The sequence below is a fragment of the Zingiber officinale genome, chromosome 7B (assembly GCF_018446385.1).
Source record: "Zingiber officinale cultivar Zhangliang chromosome 7B, Zo_v1.1, whole genome shotgun sequence".
In the NCBI taxonomy this organism is placed as follows: domain Eukaryota; kingdom Viridiplantae; phylum Streptophyta; class Magnoliopsida; order Zingiberales; family Zingiberaceae; genus Zingiber; species Zingiber officinale.
In genome coordinates, this window is record NC_055999.1 from 103,198,339 (window position 1) to 103,219,097 (window position 20,759).

Here is a 20,759-nt window from a genome sequence, read left to right on the forward strand (position 1 = left end):
CCTACGGTTGCACCAATAATCTCCCAAACATCTATTCTTGTCCCATATCAAGAATAGAACTCTCTCACGAGTGTCAAACATCAACATGCAACTCAACTAGGTCAATCTTGACCTAAAGTTGCATCAACAATCTTCCCAAGTCAAACATCAAAATACAACTCGAGTCAAGTCAACTCGAGTCGGGTCAACCAGGTCAACCTTGACCTAAGGTTGCACCAACAGAGATAACATGGATCCTTTCACTAAGACCATTAAGGCAAGAGCTTTTGATGGGCAGGTTGAGGGGTTGGGAATCAGATGTATGGCGGGGTATATGGCAGCATAGTCTTTTAGTATAAGTGGGAGATTGTTGGAATGTATACTAAAAGCCTAGCTTTTTGTATAAACATTTATTTAGAAATGAGAATCACATTAGACAAATGTCTACATTTATATGCTAAGTGTAGTTGTTCAATTAATTTATATTGTACATAATATGATGTGTGGTGTCACACACAGAAGATCATGTTATCAGTGCTTTTAAAATTATAAACAGTTACTCACGACTTGGATAGGAACAAACCATTGGCGTAGTCGTAGTGTAATTTGGTATTAGTTTATCTTGACTAAAAAATTACACTAGTACACTCTGAGTGTATTGAGCAAGACCATTTAAGGTAAGTTCTTTTTATACTGACTGTATAAAAGAACAAGACCTTTGTTATCATGGAATTGTGTGCTCTTAATCATGATATAATAACAAGCACATATACTCAATATTCATTTCTTTAATTTATCAAAGGGTGCAATTTAGTTCGATAAATCCAAAGGCCCGATAAGTTGGGAAATGATATTATTTATATAGTGTGTTGTTGATTATAAAAAAAGTTGTGTCCTAGTGATCTAAGTTGATAATGTCCCCAAGAGGAGCTCATAAGGATTGTCATGTAAACTCTGCAGGTGGACTTAGTCCGACATGACGATAAGGTTGAGTGGTACTACTTTTGGAGCTAGATATTAATTAAGTGAGTTGTTAGTAACTCATTTAATTAGTAGACATTCGATATCTTAAACACATGGAGATTAACACACTCATGATAAGAAGGAACTCGTATAGTAATATGGGATTGGTGTGGTAGTTCAATAATAACTCTTTAGTGGAATGAGATATTATTGATAACTCGAGTAGGGTGTTCGGGGCGAACACGAGAAGCTCAAGTTCATCGGGAAACCAAAATCAATTCCTCATCTCGGCCCTTGTCGTAGCCTCTTAGTTATAAAGTATTATATCCACCTATACTCATCTTCTTACCCACCTTAAGGTGGTCGGCCAAGCCTAGCTTGGAGCCCAAGCTAGGGCCGGCCAAACCAAGGTAAGTGGGTTTAAAGAGGTGGTCGGCCCTAGCTTGAACCCAAGCTTAGGTGACCGACCACAATAAATTAAAAGGATTTTATTTTTTTAAAAAAATCTTTCATTATGTTGAAGTCATAGTTTTAAAAGAGAGTTTAAAATTTAAATCTTTCCTTTTATAGTTTTCTACAAAGGATTAAGAGAAAGGTTTGATATCTTTCCTTATTTGTAGTTAAAAAGAAGATTTTAATTTTTGATAAAACTTTCCTTTTTTTTAACCATCCTCATGATTTTAAAAGAGAGTTTTAAAATTAAATCTTTCCTTTTATAGTTTCTACAAAAGATTAAGAGAAAGGTTTGATATCTTTCCTTATTTATAGATTAAAATGAAGATTTTAATTTTGAAAAAAACTTTCCTTTTGGAAATTATCCACATATTTTAATAGAGAGATTTTAATTTATAAAAGTTTCCTTTTATAACCAACCTTTCCGGAAACAAAACAAATTAGGAAGTTTTAATTTTGTGTTTAAAACTTTCCTTATTTGGAGGAGATGATGTGGCCGACCAGAAAAGGAAATTTTAATTAAATTTTCCTTTCATTGGCAAGGAAATTAAGGAAGTTTTAATTAAACTTTCCTTATTTGCCAAGACCAAGGAATATAAAAGAGAGGGTAGAGGTGCATCAGCTCATAACATAACAATCTATCTTCCATTATTCCTCTCTTCCTTGTGGTGGCAGGCCCTAATCTTCTTCCTCTCCTCCTTTTCTTCATCTTTGGTGGCCAGCGAGATCAACTCTCAAGGAGCTTGTTGGTGGCCGGACTTTGCTTGGAGAAGAAGTAAAGAAAGGAGACTTTGTTTCTTTGCATCCCTTGGAGCTTGGTTGGTCGCCAAAAGTTCTTCATCTCTTGAAGATTGGTGGTGGTCGAAATTTGCTTGGAAAAGAAGGAAGCTTGGGTGGATTCTCGTCTCGGTAGATCGTCGCCCACATGACGTCCGAGATAAGAAGAGGAATACGGCAGAAGATCATGAGGTTTATAAGCTATAAAAGATATAACTAGTTATTAGTTTCCGCATCATAACTAGTTCATCCTTTTATTTAGATCTTGAAATACCAAACGCAAGAGACTAATGAATCTAGGTTATCGAATTTATGTTTTCGATTTTATGTTTCTTTTGTTTTTCGAATTTGTGATTTGATTGTTCTTTTTGGTTAAACTTAGGGTTACTATAAGAAAATTAAATATTGGTTTTCTTTGTAAGGCTTTGTCTAGGCAGTGGTGGATGATCCCATACCCAAGAAGGCCTAGTGCCTCACCACGTTTGACATGGAAGCCGAACTTTGAAATAAATATTTAATTGAATTTGTGACATGGGTGGATTTGGATCAATAATGTTAAGCATCGTTTGTGATCCAAGTCTAAACCTCTAAGAACAGATAAGTTGAATTTAGAATCAATAATGTTAAGTTCTATTTGCGATTTCAAATTTAATTTCTAAAGAACACAATAGGTTGTTAGGAATGGTTCAGGACTTGTACAAAATTTTTATACAGGGGAACCAGTACGATATTCCGGATAGCAACCAACAACTTGGTTTATCATTTTTTTAAATTTAAAGAATATGAAATATCATATTTGCCCCGATACGGTGTAGTGGTAAGGGGTGGAATGAACCCCAGGTAATAAAGGTTCAAATCTCGCTCGAGGCATATTAAGTCGAAAAAGTTGTAACGTTTGACCGTCCATCAGTGCTTTTTAATTTATTTTGATGACCAATAAAAAAAAATTATGGAATTGAATTGGCCATATTCAAAATTAATCATTTTATAAGAATCGGATACTCGTATTAGGGATGATAATTTTCCTCATAAACTCAAAATATCATAGGGAAAACTCGAAACGAGGATGGATTCGGAAAGTTTTTTCGAGTATGAGTTTGATTTGGAGATTTTTTAAATTCCTATAGTTGAACGGTGATAGATATGAGGATACTATATCTATCGTTGAATCCACCCTAATAATAATAATGATGAAATTTGATCTTTTGTGTTGATTAAATAACGAATTATTAATGTTATTATATATATATATATATATATATATATATATATATATATATAATGTTGAAAATTGAAAATCTGTTTATTTAACTCAATGGATAATGACCATTCAAAGTAGGGATAGAGATAGATATAAAAATTATGGAGATTGAGATTAGATCGAAATATCAAGCGTGGGAATTGGGATGATAAATCTGTCCTCTCTTATACCGCCCCCATTAATATCTCTAACCTGGATTATCAAGATGGTCTTAGGGTAGATCACTAAAATGACAAATTCTATTTTTTACTATCATATAATTTGAATTATCAAAAATAAATTAAATAAAATATCATATTTAATTAGAGCATCCACATTATTTACCTATCCAAAAATTTTACTTTAAATTTTAAATAGAGTAGGTAAAAAATTTTTTACATCAGTTAACTTATTCATTTCTTAATTTTTATATTTATGAATAATATTTTTCTGAATTTATAAAATAAATTTCATTATTTAAATATTATAAAAGAGAAAGAAAAAAAATAGAAAAACTAATATATATATATATATATATATATAGTGGAGCAAAAAGTAAATATTCAAATTTAATATGATAATTTTTTTATGATAAATTATATATTTTAAATAAGAAAACTAATATGATATACAGTCCTCTAATCCGCTTTTTACCTATCAGAAAAAGAACAATTTATATATATATTGATGGAGAATAATAATCCTACTTATCAAATAGATAGAATAATATATATGCAAGTGATCCGTGTTAGTCTGCAGGATCTGGTCTCTATGGTATGAATGCTCGAAGTATTGAATTATTTGCGAGGACGAAGATTTCTTTCGACACCTGTTGAGAATGACTGACAGCAATTTCCCTGGAACCTGTCTCGTCTCTCTGTTGACATGACTTAAAGAAATCAATTGCGTTGCAAACTACTCCACGTATCCTTTTCAGAAGCATGGAGGTACCCGATCATGGTTTTTGACGGTTCGACCATTTATAAAATCATCGATTCGCCGATTCTAAATCCTTAATCTGGAAAGTCATTCCAAGATACTTATGAGAGTAAAGGTGTTATCATTCTTCCTAGATTGATCTAATATTATTTGTGTAGATAAATCATGGGAGTTATTTAGGGGCATAATTTAAAATCGTTGATTACGATTGGATATACACGATTCTAAATTATTATTATTTATTAAAAAATAAAAATAATACATTTATTATTAAAAAAAAAAGAGAACGTGTACTCATTTAAATTGCTTAGTATCTTTTTAAAGTGGAAGGGAATCAAGACCTTAATTTGCATATATTTAAAATTTAAAAAAATGATGTGGTTACCCACTCCCATGTTTTTATCCCATAATATTTTATCCCATAATATTTGTTTCTTTGGTACCACATTGAAGACTTTTACTTACTCCTTGCTATAAGTTGCATTCTTTATATTCTTTTTTATGCTATTTATCCAATTAAGGATATCAATTTGGATAGGATGGGTTGGGTCAAGTTAGGTCGGATTCATAATTTTTTTAAAAATCTTAATTCTAATCCGAATTTAACTCGAAACTCTTCAATCTGAAAATAAATCCACTAATCTGAATTCGACCCGAATAATCCGAAAACCCTAAAAATCTTGATTCAAACTGAATTTTTTATTATTTTTTCTATAATTTTTTATTTTTATTTCAATATTTCATAATTATCATACTAACATTGATATTAATATATATAAAAATATCAAAAATTTTAAAATAAAATTTAATTTAATCCTGAAAAACTACTAAACTCTTAATTCGGATTAACCCAAACTCAATAAAAAAAATTTCAACCCTAAACTTTTAAACCTGAGCTCAATTTTTTTTTTTTTTATAGATTCAAGTCGAATCGTCAGGTCGGCTTATCTTTATCATCCCTATGTCTAGTTATCATGTACTATTGTGTTTTCAAAAAGTTTGGAGATTAAGTAATTATCTTTTATCTAATATATTATTTCGAGAACTAAATGTCTATTTTACAATAGCTATTTTATAATTACAGTCAATATGGGATAAATTAGAATTTCTTTTATTATGATAGAGAGGATAGGAGGATTGGAAAACTTAGTATTATGTGATTATCATCATGGAAATAGACTCAACTTAAGGCATAGGTCATTAAGGTTTATATCTAAGGCTCCAATAAAATTGAGACCCATTATTATTAAAAAAAAAATAGATTTAATAACTAAAATTTACCTCTCGACAGAACAACACAGTTACGCTTCGACTTCCACTCCAACACTCCTCATTTACCCATTCCAACAACTCCAATTAATTTCATATTAATAATAATTATTATATTCTTCTCCAATTCTATCTAAAGCTGCCACCTAATTTTAATTTTTTGTCACATTCAGTGATTAACCGATTGTCTCATATTCTCATCGATCTCTCATTCTTTATATGTTTTCTCCCTAGTCGATGATTCTCTTAGTCTCAAACGAAGTTCTTCGCCTCCCTCACCTGATAATATTTTTTCCGCTCTTTTCTTCTCCCTCAAAATATTCTTTATGGTTCTATATAGATAATAAATTATGGAAGTAATTGACCCAAACATCATTAGAAAATTTTAATTACTTAATATAAATAAGTATGATAGAAAATATGATTCTAGATATATAAAACGTATAAAAAAAGGTAGATCCGTTACCTTAGCGGCCCCCCTAGTGCCGGCCCCACGATATGGAGGGAGGTTCATGCAGGTACATAGGCCATAGGCGCATGGCGGGGTAAACCCCAGGTCGTCAGTTCCTGAGAATCGACCTATATAAAACGTATAAAAAAAATACAAGAATTTTGTCAATCTCAAACTGCACTTGATAAATATATTATTAATAATCAAAATCAAAATTTAGAAAATAATACAATTGTAAATTAAAAACAAAACTAATTAAATTTTCATGAAAAGATAATACTTACAAAAAGAAATCCGTCCAAAACTTTTTAATGATCACAACTATAATTCATCAAATATTAATATTAGCGAAGAAGATAATAGTAATTCAGAAGAAGATAATGAATTAATAGATTATGGAGATAATTTTTTTAATAATATTGATAAAATTATTATTCAAAAGATATATGATCCAACATAATGAAAAAATATAAATACAAATCTAATAGATTTATTAGTTGAAAAAGATCCAATTAGAGAAATAAATATTTATTTTCCAAATGAACACATTCGAAAACTACCAAATGGAGAAAAACATGATAAAAAATGGTTAATATATATATTCAAAAGAATTAGATAAAGTATTTTATTTTTGTTATAATTATTTAGTCAACACTGCAAGAAATTTGAGATTCAACAACGATTTTTCACCGTTATTGTAGGTCATAAAAAACTGTTATTAAAAATCATGTTGTTAATGGGAGTGCTCAAAGATATAGTGAAAAATCATTGTCGTTGATGAATGATAACAGTGAAAAACCGTTATCTTTTTACTTGATCGACAATAACTTAACAATGGTTTTAAACCATTGTCTTTGGGTGCTTTAGACAACATTTGGACAACGTGTTTAAACCGTTGTCTTTGGGTGCTTTAGACAATAGTTCGACAGCGTGTTTAAATAGTTGTCTTTAGGTGCTTTAGACAACAGTTTGATTATATGTTTAAACCGTTATCTTTGGATGCTTTATGATAAAAATAAAGAAAATTGAGAATAATTATTTTTGGATAGATTTATTGATGAATATAAAGGGCTTGTTATATAAATTATCTAACTAATAATGATAATATTAAATATGGCATGCAATAATAATAATAATAATAATAATAATAATAATCATAGTAGTGAATGTAATAAATTTAAAAATATTATATTTTGCTGTCGATGTTTGATTACAATACCAAGTATGATAAATCTCGATTGATTAAAATCAATTCGAGATTATTGTATAATTGTTTTCTTTGTTGTCATTACCTCCCAACAAACTCAATGGGAGTGCCTGAATGTTGAGTCTGACTACTAACTTATGTATGGTCCAACCAAACATTTATCTCTTGATCTAAGAATCTTATTCTTTAACTTGTTTTACATCCTTTAGAGACTCGTTAATGCGTGTGACCCAATAGGTTCCAGGTTTATTTTGGTCGTCCATAATTAACTACTTAATTATAGAACGATCATGAGTGATATCTAGTAATACATCTTGATCCCCAATTAGAGATAAAATCATAGTTGATCTTAGGGGGCGTTTGGTTCTTTTCTAGGAATAGGAATCGGAATGGGAATCATTGTATTGTGGAATGAGAATGAGTATGAGCATGAATATCACTCTTAAAAGTAATGTTTGGTTAGTTGCATATTTTCTATCGGAATAAATCAAAATTTCCTTTTTTTACCCTTAAAGGAAAATAAGAAAAAAAAATAGATGTGAGAGAAAGATGAATGTGAGAAAAAAAATGATGAAAGAGAATGATGAGAGAGAAAGTGTGATGAGAGAGAAAGTGTGATGAGAAAAAATTAAGAGAGAGAAAGTATGATGAGAGAAAATGAGAAAAGAGAGTGTGATAGGAGAGAGCATAATGAGAGAATATGAGAGAGAAAATATGATGTGAGAGAAAGTACGATGGGAGAGGATGAAGAGAGAGAAAATGTAATGAGAAAAAAATAAGGAGAGAGAGTGTGATGCGAGAGATTGAGGAGAGAAAGTATGATGAGAAAAAAAGAGAATAGTGAGTGTGATGAGAGAGAAAGTATGACGAGAGAGTGTGACAAGAGAGATTGAGGAGAGAGAAAGTGTGATGAGAGCGAAAGTGTGTTGAGAAAAAAAGAGAAAAGAGAGTGTGATGGGAGAGATTGAGGAGAGAGAAAGTATGATGAAAAAAAAAAAGGAGTGCGATGGAAGAGATTGAGGAGAGAGAAAGTATGATGAGAGATAAAGTGTAATGAGAAAAAAAAAAGGAAAGAGAGTGTGATAGGAGAGATTAAAGAGAGAGAAAATGTGTGATAAAATTGGCAAAAGGTGGAACCGCCAAATGTGTGATAAAATGATAAGAGAGAACAAGGAGAGAGAAGTGATATGAATGAAAAAATAAATAAATATATTTTGATATTTGATATTAAGGGAGAAAATTTTAGTTTTAGGTCAAGGATATTTTTGGAATAAGGGAATATTTTGATTGATGAAAATAGGGTAATGACTCATTGAAGGGGAGGTACATGGGAATGAGTTATTACCCAATTTCAAGGATTCATTCCCTTATTTGTATTTCCATTCCTATAATCCAAACATTAACAATGATAATCAATGATTCTCATTCCCATTCCCCACTCCTATTCCCCTAAACCAAACACCCCCTTAGAATTAATTCTAAACTCTTCAGCAATTACAATGAGTCGTGCCTCGTTTCTTTCACTCGTCTTATGCCCACTTGATTCAGGATATGGTCTATGTGTCTTGTCGCCACTAGACTGACCATGTCACACCTAACCCAAATAATACTTCCTCGTTTCGTGGATTCAAATTACTCATACATGTGTACAAGAGTCTTGCACTCTTAACATGTGATGCTTTGACCAAAGACTTTGAGTAATAATCCTAATGAGTGGTCATAGGGTATACGTCTCCTTGCGAGCAGTGATGAATCCTTTGTGGGCTATCCAAACACCTTCGGCCACTTCAACTTATACCCAATCATCTGGAGTGCACATCTCGATGAGATATTTGCTTAAGATGTCAAAGTATAAGTCTCAATGACCAATATGACTTATATACCTCAAGTCGAAGGAAACTTACACTCGTGCTGCAGTAAGAACTTCACAGACATATTTATATATATGTGGATAACCATATGAAGTCTTACAGCGAACTACTTCAATGAACTAGTTATCATAACCAGCATCCACGTTTAACTCTCGACATCCCAATGTCTCCAACCAATGAGAAAATAACTGCTTGGCCGAACCAAGGAGTATAACCCATGCTAGTCTTACAGAATTGATGGTGTCCAAATACATCAATTCGACGACTAGAAAAATTTCAATATATTCATAATTACACATGTAGAGATAATCAGTAGTTGCGATCCAATAAAAAATTCTCTCATGCTATGAATTATATTATGGGCATTTAATAAATGAGTTTAAGATAATCAAACATATAATATGTATTCAAATAGTGAATATATACTTATCAAATAAATATAAAAAAACGTAAGATAATTGCCTTAGGACATCCCTCAAATTATAACATTTTCGACCTCAAAATTTTAAATTTTGGGTTTGCTAAAGTTTTAGGAACTCCAAGTCATTATTGGTGCAATGACAAAAGTTTGGAGAATGTTTTGAGGGGGACCTACTTCTTAAAGACATGAAAACAATTTTTGAAACCACAAAAGATTGTAAAACCTTCGTTATAGTAAATGTTTAAGGTTGAGCATTGAAAAATAATGGAAGCGTGGATATCTTCATTGTTTGAATGTTAATGCTCAAGGATGAGCATTGGAAACAGTAAAGGGTATGAGACCTTCATTGTGGTATTGTGAATAAATGAGGTTGTGAACAACGAATGAGGTTGTGAACAACGAATGAACAACTTTTCAGGGGGAGAGTTTTTGATGTGTGCCAAAGGGGGAGAATGTAGGGTTTAAGTTAAACATTTATTACCCAAAGGGGGGAGTTTACCCTTTAGGAAAGGGAGAGAATTGAATGAAGGAAAACCCTGATTCATGCTTTGGCATGAAGAAGAAGTTGAGGCTATGGATTAGCCTAACTTAAATGTATTGTCAAATTTCAAAAAGGGGGAGATTGTTGGTGCAATTTTCCTAGGTCAAGGTTGGCCAAAGCTTGAATTGGCTCAAGCTTGAGTCGTAATGTGTGAATTTAGATATTTGACAATATATGAAGATTGTTTTGACAATGTATGGAGATTGCAGGAGCAATCGTCCATTGGGGAGATTGGTCACGGTTGACCAATTTAATGTGAAAAAGAGTTAAGTAGGTCAAGGTTGACCGAATACTTGACTGGAAAGTCCAACGGGAAGGTTGGCAGAAGATGAAAATCCAAGTGGGTCAGTTTTAGCTACACACTTGGTGTGAAAGTCCTGGTGAGTAAAGCCAGGCAGAAGGAAAGTCTTAGTGAGTGAAGCTAGGCAGAAGGGAAATCCTGGTGAGTGAAGCTAAGTGAATGACCTAGTGAGTGAAGTTAGGCAGATGAGAAATCCTGGTGAGTGAAGCCAGGTGAAAGCCCTAGTGAGTGAAGTTATGCAGATGGAAATGCTGGTGAGTAAAGTCAGGTGAAAACCCTAGTGAGTGAAGCTAGACAGTAAAAAAGTCCTGGTGAGAGAAACCAGACACGTGAAAATCCAGGTGAGTCCAGGGTGATCAGATACTTGGTGTTTGGAAGTCTAAGTGGGTCTTGATTGACCGGACACTTGGCACGAGGAGAAAAGTCCAAGTGGGTTAAAAGATTAACCAGACAATTGGTGATGAAGTCCCAATAGGTCAAGATTGACTGGATGTTGAGTTTGAGAACCCTAGACTTGAGTTAGGCAAGTTAGGGTTGGTCAAGTTGATCAGGAGATCAATCGAACCAGAGCCCAATCGATTAGTCAATCAATTGGGAGAATACTGCGAGAAAAAGTGGCACAATCGATCAACCGATCAATTGGGAGACTTTCTCGCGAGCACAGAGAGGTTTCCAATCGATCAGTTGATCAATTTGATTGGGAACCGCCAATCGATCAACCAATCGATTTGGGGTTGGATTTCTCGCAAGATTACGAGAAACCCTAAATTAATCGGTCAATCGATTCTGGGTATTTCTAGCGAAGAGCATAGAGGAGTTCTGAATCGATCGATTGATCGATTCAAGCCTCCCCAATCAATCAGTCAATTGATTGGGATATGACTGTTATATAGTTAGCGAGTTTTGGAAGGCTGGGATTGCACTGATCTGACGTTGCAATCGATTGGGAGCAGACCCAATCGATTAGGAGTCCTAGGAGCACAGAGTATAAAGCTGCTGGCGAGCTTTCTTCTCCGCAGACTTCTCCCAACATTCTCCACCGAGCTCATGATTTCTTCCGCCAATTCTTGAAGTATCTTGGAGACAAGTGTTGTTGCACTTCCAAGAGTCAAAAGACATCCTCAAGCTACACAAGATCAAGCAAGAAGAGGTTTTCTTTTGTATTTCTGTATTTACTTCTTGCTTCGAGTTGTATCTTGTCGCGTTAGTATTGTACGACTTTTCTCCACCTCCAGTTGTTCTGAGAAGGAATTATTTCTTAGTTGAGGGTGCGCTTGGTGTGTGGATCTTTGGATTAGTTACTTCTTCATGAGGTGAATATCAAGTAAATCCCTGTGTTAGCATTGTGAGTTTGCTGCGAGATTTTCCGCTATATATCATCATCTTCAACGCAAGCAAACAAGCGAAACGAACTATTCATCCCCTCCTCTAGCTCCCGAAGTGACCCAACACCTTCCACTCCGATTTCTCATCCCTCGGAATAGCTGTACGTTTTTTTCTCGTCCACTAACGTACTCTTTCGTAACGCCTCATCCTTCAAACGCACTGAGCCTGTCGGCTCTCTCTCGTGTTGTCCTTCTAGCTAGTTATGTTTTTCGCTCGACCTCTTGTTCTTCTAAGTTCTTGCATACTTAGATACAAGGATCAAATCACAACAGGACCGAACTTGACTTGACTGATCACATCAAAACTACTACGAGGTACTTACAAAAAGTACTCGACTTAGCTGACTCAGGAGTACTCAGGCTCGGCAGGAGTACTCAAACTCAATAGAAGCATTCAGCTTAGTTACTAGGCACCTGGAGCGCTTGGCCGACTTGACTCGGACTTGGCAACCCTCCGACTCAACTTCACTTTGGAGCACTAGGCCGACTTGGACTCGACGACTCGACTTCACTCAGGATCACTCGGCTGACTTAGACTCGACCATACAAGATAGCTTAGCTCTACCTTGGACAACTCAGTTCGGACTCGACCATCTTAGCTCGAACTTGGACAGCTCAACTCAGCCAAGTCATTCAAGCAACCCAGCTTTCTAAGCAGCTCTTCCTTCCTACTTGACAACCTGAGATTATCAATTTAGATCACTCAACAAATAAGTTAAATTTAAATTTTAAATATATTTTAATTCAATAACTCTCCTTGTAACCTCCGACCAACAATTCATTGTGGAAAATTGTTCAATAGAAGTTACTTTTGTTTATTATAGTTAAATTGAATGCCATCAAAGATCCATATCTAGAGTGACTATTTCCTTACCTTATCGAGAGACCCATTTGAATCTTTTTCCATTAAAATGAGTGAATTGAAATTGAAAATCACTGAGATTTCAATAATTCAAAGACGAGTAAAGAAAATGATGTAAAATTAATAAAATGAATTATCTATTTATATAGTTTAGAAAATAATAATAATTAAATCATAGTTAATAAAATAATTAATCAAATAATCTCAACCGTTAAATAAAATATAAAAAAATCTAATAATCGAAACTGCAGGTTAACCGATGACTCCAACTATTAGAATCATGGGTCATAATTGTGTTTCAACCTATTTTAATCGGGTCAACAGAATGAGATAATTATCCGATTGACTCAATTATAAATTCGAGTCAAATCCGATTCAATCGCATCCTATCCCATGATCAGGCCTTGGTAGATGGTAACAAGTGATATATGGGGCAGAGATCCTCTCGTCCGATCATTTTTGATCTCTTATTTATTCATTAGTTGGATGAACTGGATCTCATTTATTTGAATTGGATCTCACCTATTTGAACAGGATCCACCTGTTTAATAGGTGGGATTCAATTCATCTAACCAATAAATGGACAGGATCTTTTATGGTCTAAAATTTTCTAAATTAGAGGATCTGACCTCCTGATATATTTGACATGCGTGGAAAAGAGTTACCCATTGGAACATGTCCAATGAACAAAGTGGTAAATGTGCATGAAAAATATTTTCACTATCGATAAATACAAAGTGACCCTATCATATTGTATACAATTGTCTGTCTAAATAAACCCAACAACTCTAGGAATATTCCCTTTATTCGTTATAAGAACCAAACAGTATCAAAAGTAAATAATAACCACTCTCTTGTTTTTAAAAGATAATTAACTGTATTAGCATGTGTATTATATGAATGTGTGTGACTATTTAATTATTAATTTTTGGTCTTTTGTTATAAATTCAATCGTCAACGCTGAGCGCTTTGGCAACGGGAGATCATCTCGATCAGCTCCATCTCCGCTTGGCCGTCGTCCTCCCAGCACAGTTCCGCCGCCACGCCCATCTCCTCCCACGCCAAGCCCTCGCCGACTCCGAGCGGGAACTCGGAGAGGAACCCGCCAGCGTCACCTTCTCCCACCTTCATCTCCGGCTCGTCCAGCTCCTCCTCGCCGCCGTCGTCGAACAGAAGGCCTGTCAAGTCACTGAAGTCGTCAGCCACAGAGGAGTAGTCGTTTCCAGCGAAATCTCCGGCGCTCGCTTTGGAGTTCTCGTCCGTGGCCGGTGGTGCGGCGCCGTCCATCATCAAGCCTTGGATGTAGGTCTGGAGGAGGACGCCGGAGTTGGGGTTGTTCTTGTTCCTGATGGCCCGGCGTCGACACCGCGGGGCGATGTGCCTGCGCTTGGTGGCGTTCCAATGGTTCTTGATGGAGTTCTCCGTCCGGCCGGGGAGCCTCTTCGCGATCTCTGCCCATTTGTTGCCGACCTCCGAATGCGCCTCGATCAGAATCTTGTCCTCCTCCTCGCTCCACGTCTCCTTCTGCACTGCGTCTCAAAGGACTCATGAAAGAAAGAAAGAAACAAAAGTAAAATACAATCGACGACGACGACGACGACCGAAACCTTGATATTTGGCCTGAGATGGTTGTTCCATCTCTCCCTGCATTGCTTTCCAATTCTTCCATGCATCACTTTCGCAATCTGAGACCACTTCCTCAATCCATGCTTCTCCACCAGACCGATCAACAATCTGCAAAAACAGAGTAAATGACTACACCAAAACAGAAATAAAAAAAGAGGAGGAAACAGAGATTACCTGTCCTCTTCAGCTGTCCATTGCCCTTTCTTCCCCCTGCTTTTCTTCTGCGCCTTGCCGCCATTTCTCTTCGCAGACTTATTCTTCATCAGCACGTCGACGACTTCCATTTGAGGCTTATTGTTGACGACGGTGGAGAGCTCATCGAAAGCCATCGGGACCTGCTGCAGCGCCGGCCCCATCCCGCCGATCGATCTCTCTGTCAAATAATACGGCAGCTGGATGCCCTCGAATGGCACTCTGCTCTCCATTTCACTAAACGGGAATGGACCGTCGAAGCCGTTCAGTATCTCATCCAACGGGCCGATGAACTGCAGGAAATCTTGGTGCTGGAAGAGGTCGTCCCCCATGTCCACCTTGAAGCTTCCAAACTCCATGGCAGGGGAGAGAGATGTTCGAAAAGATTGGGGTGCCATAATTTGGTATATATGTTCTGAAACATACAGCATTATGTACACATGCATGCATGAATTAATATGTTTTAAACTATGGAAGTTACTCTTAAGACGATGCAATTAATTAGTGGTGGTGTGAATAGTAAGAAATGTATAGTTGTGGAGAATTAAGTGCAGCCTTAATTGCAGATCCCTCAGTTACTGGATGTTTAGAAGGGTATCAGTTGCTTTTAATGGACCCCTGAAGACGGGAAACTGAAGAACATGTGGCTAGCTATTTGATTAATTGGCTTAATTATTACTTCTTTTTCTTGTAGTTAGAACTTGTTGTTAGTGGTTAACAATCAAACTGAATAGAAATTGAACAAATCAATTTTTTTTTTAAAAAAATAACTGAACCATTGAAATTCCCATAAAAATTGAATAAATAATCAATTTTTTTCATCATTCAGTCGAGTCCTGTTAAATATTTTGAGTCACAGTTATAAAATATAAATTTTTGAATTAACTGGATTGAATTGACTTTGAATTTAGATCAGTTCGGCAATTAATTCAGTTTGATCGATATTTTTGCTCAATCTTACTTATCCTTGATTGACTCCTTTCATTAATTTTAATTTGTTTGTGAAATATATAGATAAGTGGGTGTTTGGTATACATGTTTTTTATTTTCATTTTCTAAAAAATATGTTTTATAGAAAACATACGATAATCATTTCAGAATAGGAATTATGCAATGTGATTCATCACTAAGAACATGTTTTTATGATTTAGCTCATTGTCTCCTTCGGCATAGTGCGAAAGGTTTTGACAGACCATTATGGTTCAAATCTCACCTATAACATACTGTAGGATATTTTTCTCTAATGAACAAATTAGAGGGAAGCCCGTCTCTAGAATTAATCGAGTCCAAGGCTTACATAGGTACATCATTAAAAAAAAAATGAGAGAATTTATAATTAACCCCTTGCATATCAATAAAATAGAAAATATTAGAGAGTAGTTTTGATAATTAATAAAATATTGAAGGGTACATTAAAACCTGGTTAAATATTGAGGGTCATTTTAAAATTTGCTCTATAGTGCTCATCCGTCATCCGTGGGCGGGTTTGGGCTTTAAGCGCCACAGACCAACCACAACCAGTCGGGGGCTCTAGTCCAGAACCTTCCCGGCTTCCTCCGCCCATTTCCAGTTCCACTCGCTGCCTTCTTTCACTCCGGCGACGAAACTCCCTAACCCTAGCTTTTCTCTCATCCCTCCGATGCGACCTTTCTCCTCCCTTGCTGCCCTACGCCTCCAGGCCCTCCCGCCGGCATCCGCCTTCCTCCGTCGAGTCCCCTCACGCGCAACAGCCGCCCTCTCCTCCTCCTTCTCCCGCGATACCTCCCGTAAGCCCGCCCCAGATAAGAACCTCCTCAAGGCCAGGGACACCGTTAAGGACATCCCCTCTACCTCCTCCACGCTCGATTCCAACGACGAGCGTCGCCACCACCTCCTCCCCTCCCAGGCCGTCGGCCTTGTGGCCGCCGCCCAGGCTAACTTCATGCGTGTCATCGTGGAGTCTGTTGGGGGAACCCCCGAGAACCCTGGCTTCTTCGGGGACGATCCGCGGATTGGGCGGGAGCTGCTCTGCGTCGTCAGGGCTCTGCTTAAAAAGATTAAGAGGCGGGTGCTCGTTGGTGACAAGGTGCTTGTCGGTTCCGTGGACTGGGTGGACAGCAGGGGGATGATCGAGGACGTGTTTCAGCGGAACTCAGAGATTTTAGATCCGCCGCTGGCCAATGTTGATCACCTATTGGTGCTTTTCTCGATGGATCAGCCAAAGCCTGAGCCCTTCACGCTAACTCGGTTCTTGGTTGAAGCAGAATCCACTGGATTGCCGCTCACGTTAGCCATGAATAAATTGGAGCTCGTTGACGACGAGGTTTGAGTGCAGCTAGCTTTGTTCGATGTTTGTTTTGATTTATTTTTTTTATTAACTGATCATCACATTTAGATTGTTTGTTTATGTGTTCACACTTCCATTTTAATAAATACTCAATCAGTCTGTCAAATTCACTGTTTATGGCCGAGGTTTATGCATTACTATAGTCTATTGCTCTGTGCAAAGTAGCGCTGCTTAACAACAGAACTAGCTTCTTGGTTCAATGCGTGTCCACTGATTCTTAGAATACTAGCATGATTATATTCAGAGTTAGCACTGAAACACACACATGAAAAACTGATGTGAAACAAATCCATGAAGCGAGTACAACATGGCCATATTTAATAGCCATGTGGTAATTTGTTGCACATTCTAGCTGGAGAGAACTTATAGTAGCACTTTCTCTATTAAAATGGACCTATTTATCTAGTATTTTATAATAAAAAATTGTCGGTCTTCCTGAGAAGAACAAGACCCATCACTATAAGTAGACTTAACAATGAGGATATTGCAAGATGGTTTATAATTTCTCCATCATCAAGGTGATCTGTGGAAAAGAATATCACGGATTTTCAGTAGATTTTATGAATGGTTTGGGCATTGATAAAGAGGTTGTGCTGGATTTGGTAGATGCATTTGCAGACAAATGTGCCTTGTTCCATGGATATGTTGACTAGATGTTGTAATGAAGACAGGAAGGATAATTGAATATTAGATGCTATTGAACATATTATATAACCATGATTACCTTTGTAGAAACATCCATCTTAAAGCTGAAATATGCTTTGCAGAAGGAATCAGTTGAAAATTGGCATCATGGTTGCCACATTTGCATTCTAGATCTTAGGATCTTACAATCCTATAATGCAAATAGCCTAATCAAATTCTCAAGTAGGATCTTAATTGTGCTAGGATTTCATGAACCTAGCATCCGATCCTTGGTAATATCTTGATCTGCAGAATCATTTATCCCATAACTTGATAAACCTTTTTAACTTACTGAGTAGAAAAGGTTTTGATCTTTATCATCAAGTTCATCAAATTTAGATAAATGAAAAATATTTTATGATACTGAAACAACACATTATAGTTAAATTTAAAAAAGTGTGAAACAGCTATATTCTACTTGAACAATGTACTTTGTGATATTCAAGTGATACATTCTAAATTTTGTATTTCAACATAATTTTTTTTTAAAAAAGGTTAGATTGTACTATTGTAGGATCTTACTCTTTCCAAAATGTACGTCACTAAGTCTTACCCAAGACCCTTCGCTTTCTGTTGATTATATTTTATTTTTATTTAAATTTGAAGATGAATTGTCATCCTTGAATGCAATATAATTGTATTATTTGTTATAGTCATAATAAACGATCTTTAGATTTAGTCAATAATGGCTTTGCACATATGATGCAGACTTTATCCGCCTGGAAAGAAAGGTTACATGGATGGGGCTACAAACCTTTATTTTGCAGTGTTGATCAGAAATCTGGATTGGCTGCTCTTGAGGACATATTGAAGGGACAAACAACTGTAATTGTTGGTCCAAGTGGTGTTGGGAAGTCCAGTCTTATCAACTCCTTGAGGCTTACTTCGGGAATTTCTGATGAAGATGAAATAAAGAAATTACTTGAGCATGTGGGTATTTTTTTCTTATTACTTATCATTCTTGCATATATTGTTTTTTGTGGTTGCTTCAAAATTGTTATGAATGACTCTTGCATGTTATTTCTTTTGTATATTACATGATGTGTAGACCTTGTTTGTCAAACAGGAAGGATATATGATAATATTGTGGTCTTGGTAGATTTATGTGAATTTTGTCGCTTGGTAGATTTATGTGGTCGTTTCATATTTGAGTGTGTTTGTCATAACTTTCACTCATCCATGTAAACAGATCAATTAATTAGAGTGTTATTACATGTAACTAATAATCAATTATTCTATAGTTCATAAATGATCTGATAGAGAACTTTACATAATTTTTCAGTATGAAAGAAGTAAGTGGCTGGGAGAACAACGTGTTGGCAATGTGTCTAAAGGTGGCAAAGGAAAGCACACTACAAGACATGTTTCTTTGCTCCCGCTTTCTGGTGGAGGCTACCTTGCTGACACTCCTGGTTTTAACCAGCCTAGTCTGATGAAAGTTACAAAGAGATCTCTTGCAGATACATTTCCAGAGGTTCTGTTTGAATATGGAATGTTGTCATGATGCTCTCTGCTGTTATTTTGGTTGATATTCATCATTATTTTGATGTATTCAGATCAGAACGATGCGCAAAGCTAGCGACCCCCTTAAATGTGCATTTAGCGACTGTTTACACCTTGGTGAACCTGGATGCATTATCAAGGCAGACTGGGAAAGATATCCATATTATTTACAATTACTTGATGAGATCAGAATCAGAGAGGAATTCCAATTACGAACGATAGGAACAAAGAGAGAAGGCGAAGTGAGGTAAGGATTGTAGAGAAAAAAAGGTTGGTCTGTACGACCAAGTTTATTCTAACACACAACTTTTGTAGCTCCATTGTTAGTCAGATAGTTGCTTTTTATTTACTAAATGAACTCTAGCTAAGCATCAAGTTAGATAGTTATATTATGGTTTTAAAACCTGTGCCATTATATCCATGCATGAATATAAAGTTTGTTGCCCCAGAAGTATTATAAAAGGGATAAATTCCATGTCTGGATGACTTTAATATCGTAGTTGCATTTAACACTTGAGTAAAATGAAATAAGTTGACAAGTTTTGCAGGTACAAGGTGCGTGAAATGGGTGTCAAGCAAGCAGAACCTCTTTTGGAACTTAAAAAACATAGGAGGGTATCAAGGAAGAGGCTGAACCAGTCTATTCTTGATGATATTGATGATCTTGAAGATCTAGAGGACTACTGGTCAGAGGAAAGTGCTAAGTGAGGTTGGATACCAGACATAACTCTCTAAGATGGAAGCTATTACATTGTTTTGTTATGTATATATAGTGAACGGCCAGGTATGAACACTACCTCCTATTATGACCTCATAGGAATAGGCTAATGTGCTTATTAGTTGTAGTACATGTTAGCTGATTCCACATAATGAGATAAAAGTTTGCTACTCCTATTACTCTCGACAACAACTCACTAGTATTTTCTTTTTACATGCCTCAGTATGTTTGCCAACATAATGGAATAAAAAACTGACTACCTGCCATGAAGGCACCCAACTAGTTCTATTAATATGTTCCTACAACCATATCAACCAAACAAACAATATCTATGCACAAAAACTTAAGATGATAAAATTATTCGTTGACCATGAGTGCAAATAGCTACTAAACATGTGTTCTTACAGTCAAATGAGCTCTGAGTGCATATACCCAATTACCAGCTTATCTATAGATGGTGTGCATCTTAAGCTCTTCTGCCTTTGTTTTTCTTTAATACATTGGTTTATGAAATAGAGTTAACTTTTGGAATCAAATTCCCAAGGAATGAAATAATAAAATAGTTGTTTTTGGAGAATAAAATAGAATAATGATATTACTTTGTTTGATTTCTTGGACATTAGCTTTAAACATCAATATCTCAAAACCTGACAAAAAAAGGAAACAAGTTTACAAGGGAACTATTATAATCAATATTTTAAATTTCATTTCCAATCGTTATTGTTTTTTTTAAAAAATAGGCATTCATGTGAATCAGATGTGTTATTAACACCTTTCAGGTTGACATAATTTATCATGCATTTACTTGGGTGGGTTCATGAAATGAATGAATAAAGATAGGGTTCTTTATCTAAAATGCAAATTCTATAAGGTTTTTTTTCATAAAATTTCCACATAGAAACGCTTTCTTAATTGACCGATAATGTTTTAAAAGTATCGAATGTGGATAGCCATTCTTTTATAAGTAATCATTAACAACTGGGAATAATTTTTGGATTATACGATCAAAAATGAATCTTTTATAGAAAATCTTTTAAAAAAAATATCCTTG

The 20,759-nt window shown here is 35.5% G+C and overlaps 2 protein-coding genes across 2 annotated transcripts; one reads left to right on the top strand and one right to left on the bottom strand.

The window, feature by feature from the left end:
- Positions 1–13,613: 13,613 nt before the first annotated feature.
- Positions 13,614–14,836, bottom strand: LOC122004630 (transcription factor MYB119-like). The gene is made up of 3 exons (XM_042559486.1): positions 14,460–14,836; positions 14,267–14,393; positions 13,614–14,183 (listed from the first exon to the last, which is right to left on the bottom strand). Exons 1-3 carry the CDS (start codon positions 14,834–14,836, stop codon positions 13,614–13,616), a joined length of 1,074 nt encoding a protein of 357 aa, XP_042415420.1.
- Positions 14,837–15,964: 1,128 nt separating this feature from the next.
- On the top strand, positions 15,965–19,897 carry LOC122006623 (small ribosomal subunit biogenesis GTPase RsgA 1, mitochondrial-like). Its single transcript, XM_042562190.1, has 5 exons — positions 15,965–16,779; positions 18,196–18,417; positions 18,770–18,961; positions 19,044–19,237; positions 19,539–19,897. Exons 1-5 carry the CDS (start codon positions 16,117–16,119, stop codon positions 19,696–19,698), a joined length of 1,431 nt encoding a protein of 476 aa, XP_042418124.1. The 5' UTR covers positions 15,965–16,116; the 3' UTR covers positions 19,699–19,897.
- The last annotated feature ends 862 nt before the right edge of the window (positions 19,898–20,759 follow it).

What these genes read in the sequence shown, in the direction of transcription:
- LOC122006623 (XM_042562190.1), top strand. Translation starts at nt 16,117, where the DNA reads ATGCGACCTTTCTCCTCCCTTGCTGCCCTACGCCTCCAGGCCCTCCCG. An exon ending in TAAAGAAATTACTTGAGCAT is followed by an intron (nt 18,418 to 18,769) that starts GTGGGTATTTTT and finishes ATAATTTTTCAG; the next exon opens with TATGAAAGAAGTAAGTGGCT. An exon ending in TTGCAGATACATTTCCAGAG is followed by an intron (nt 18,962 to 19,043) that starts GTTCTGTTTGAA and finishes TGATGTATTCAG; the next exon opens with ATCAGAACGATGCGCAAAGC.
- LOC122004630 (XM_042559486.1), bottom strand. Translation starts at nt 14,836, where the DNA reads ATGGAGTTTGGAAGCTTCAAGGTGGACATGGGGGACGACCTCTTCCAG. An exon ending in TGGACAGCTGAAGAGGACAG is followed by an intron (nt 14,394 to 14,459) that starts GTAATCTCTGTT and finishes CTGTTTTTGCAG; the next exon opens with ATTGTTGATCGGTCTGGTGG. An exon ending in ATCTCAGGCCAAATATCAAG is followed by an intron (nt 14,184 to 14,266) that starts GTTTCGGTCGTC and finishes GACGCAGTGCAG; the next exon opens with AAGGAGACGTGGAGCGAGGA.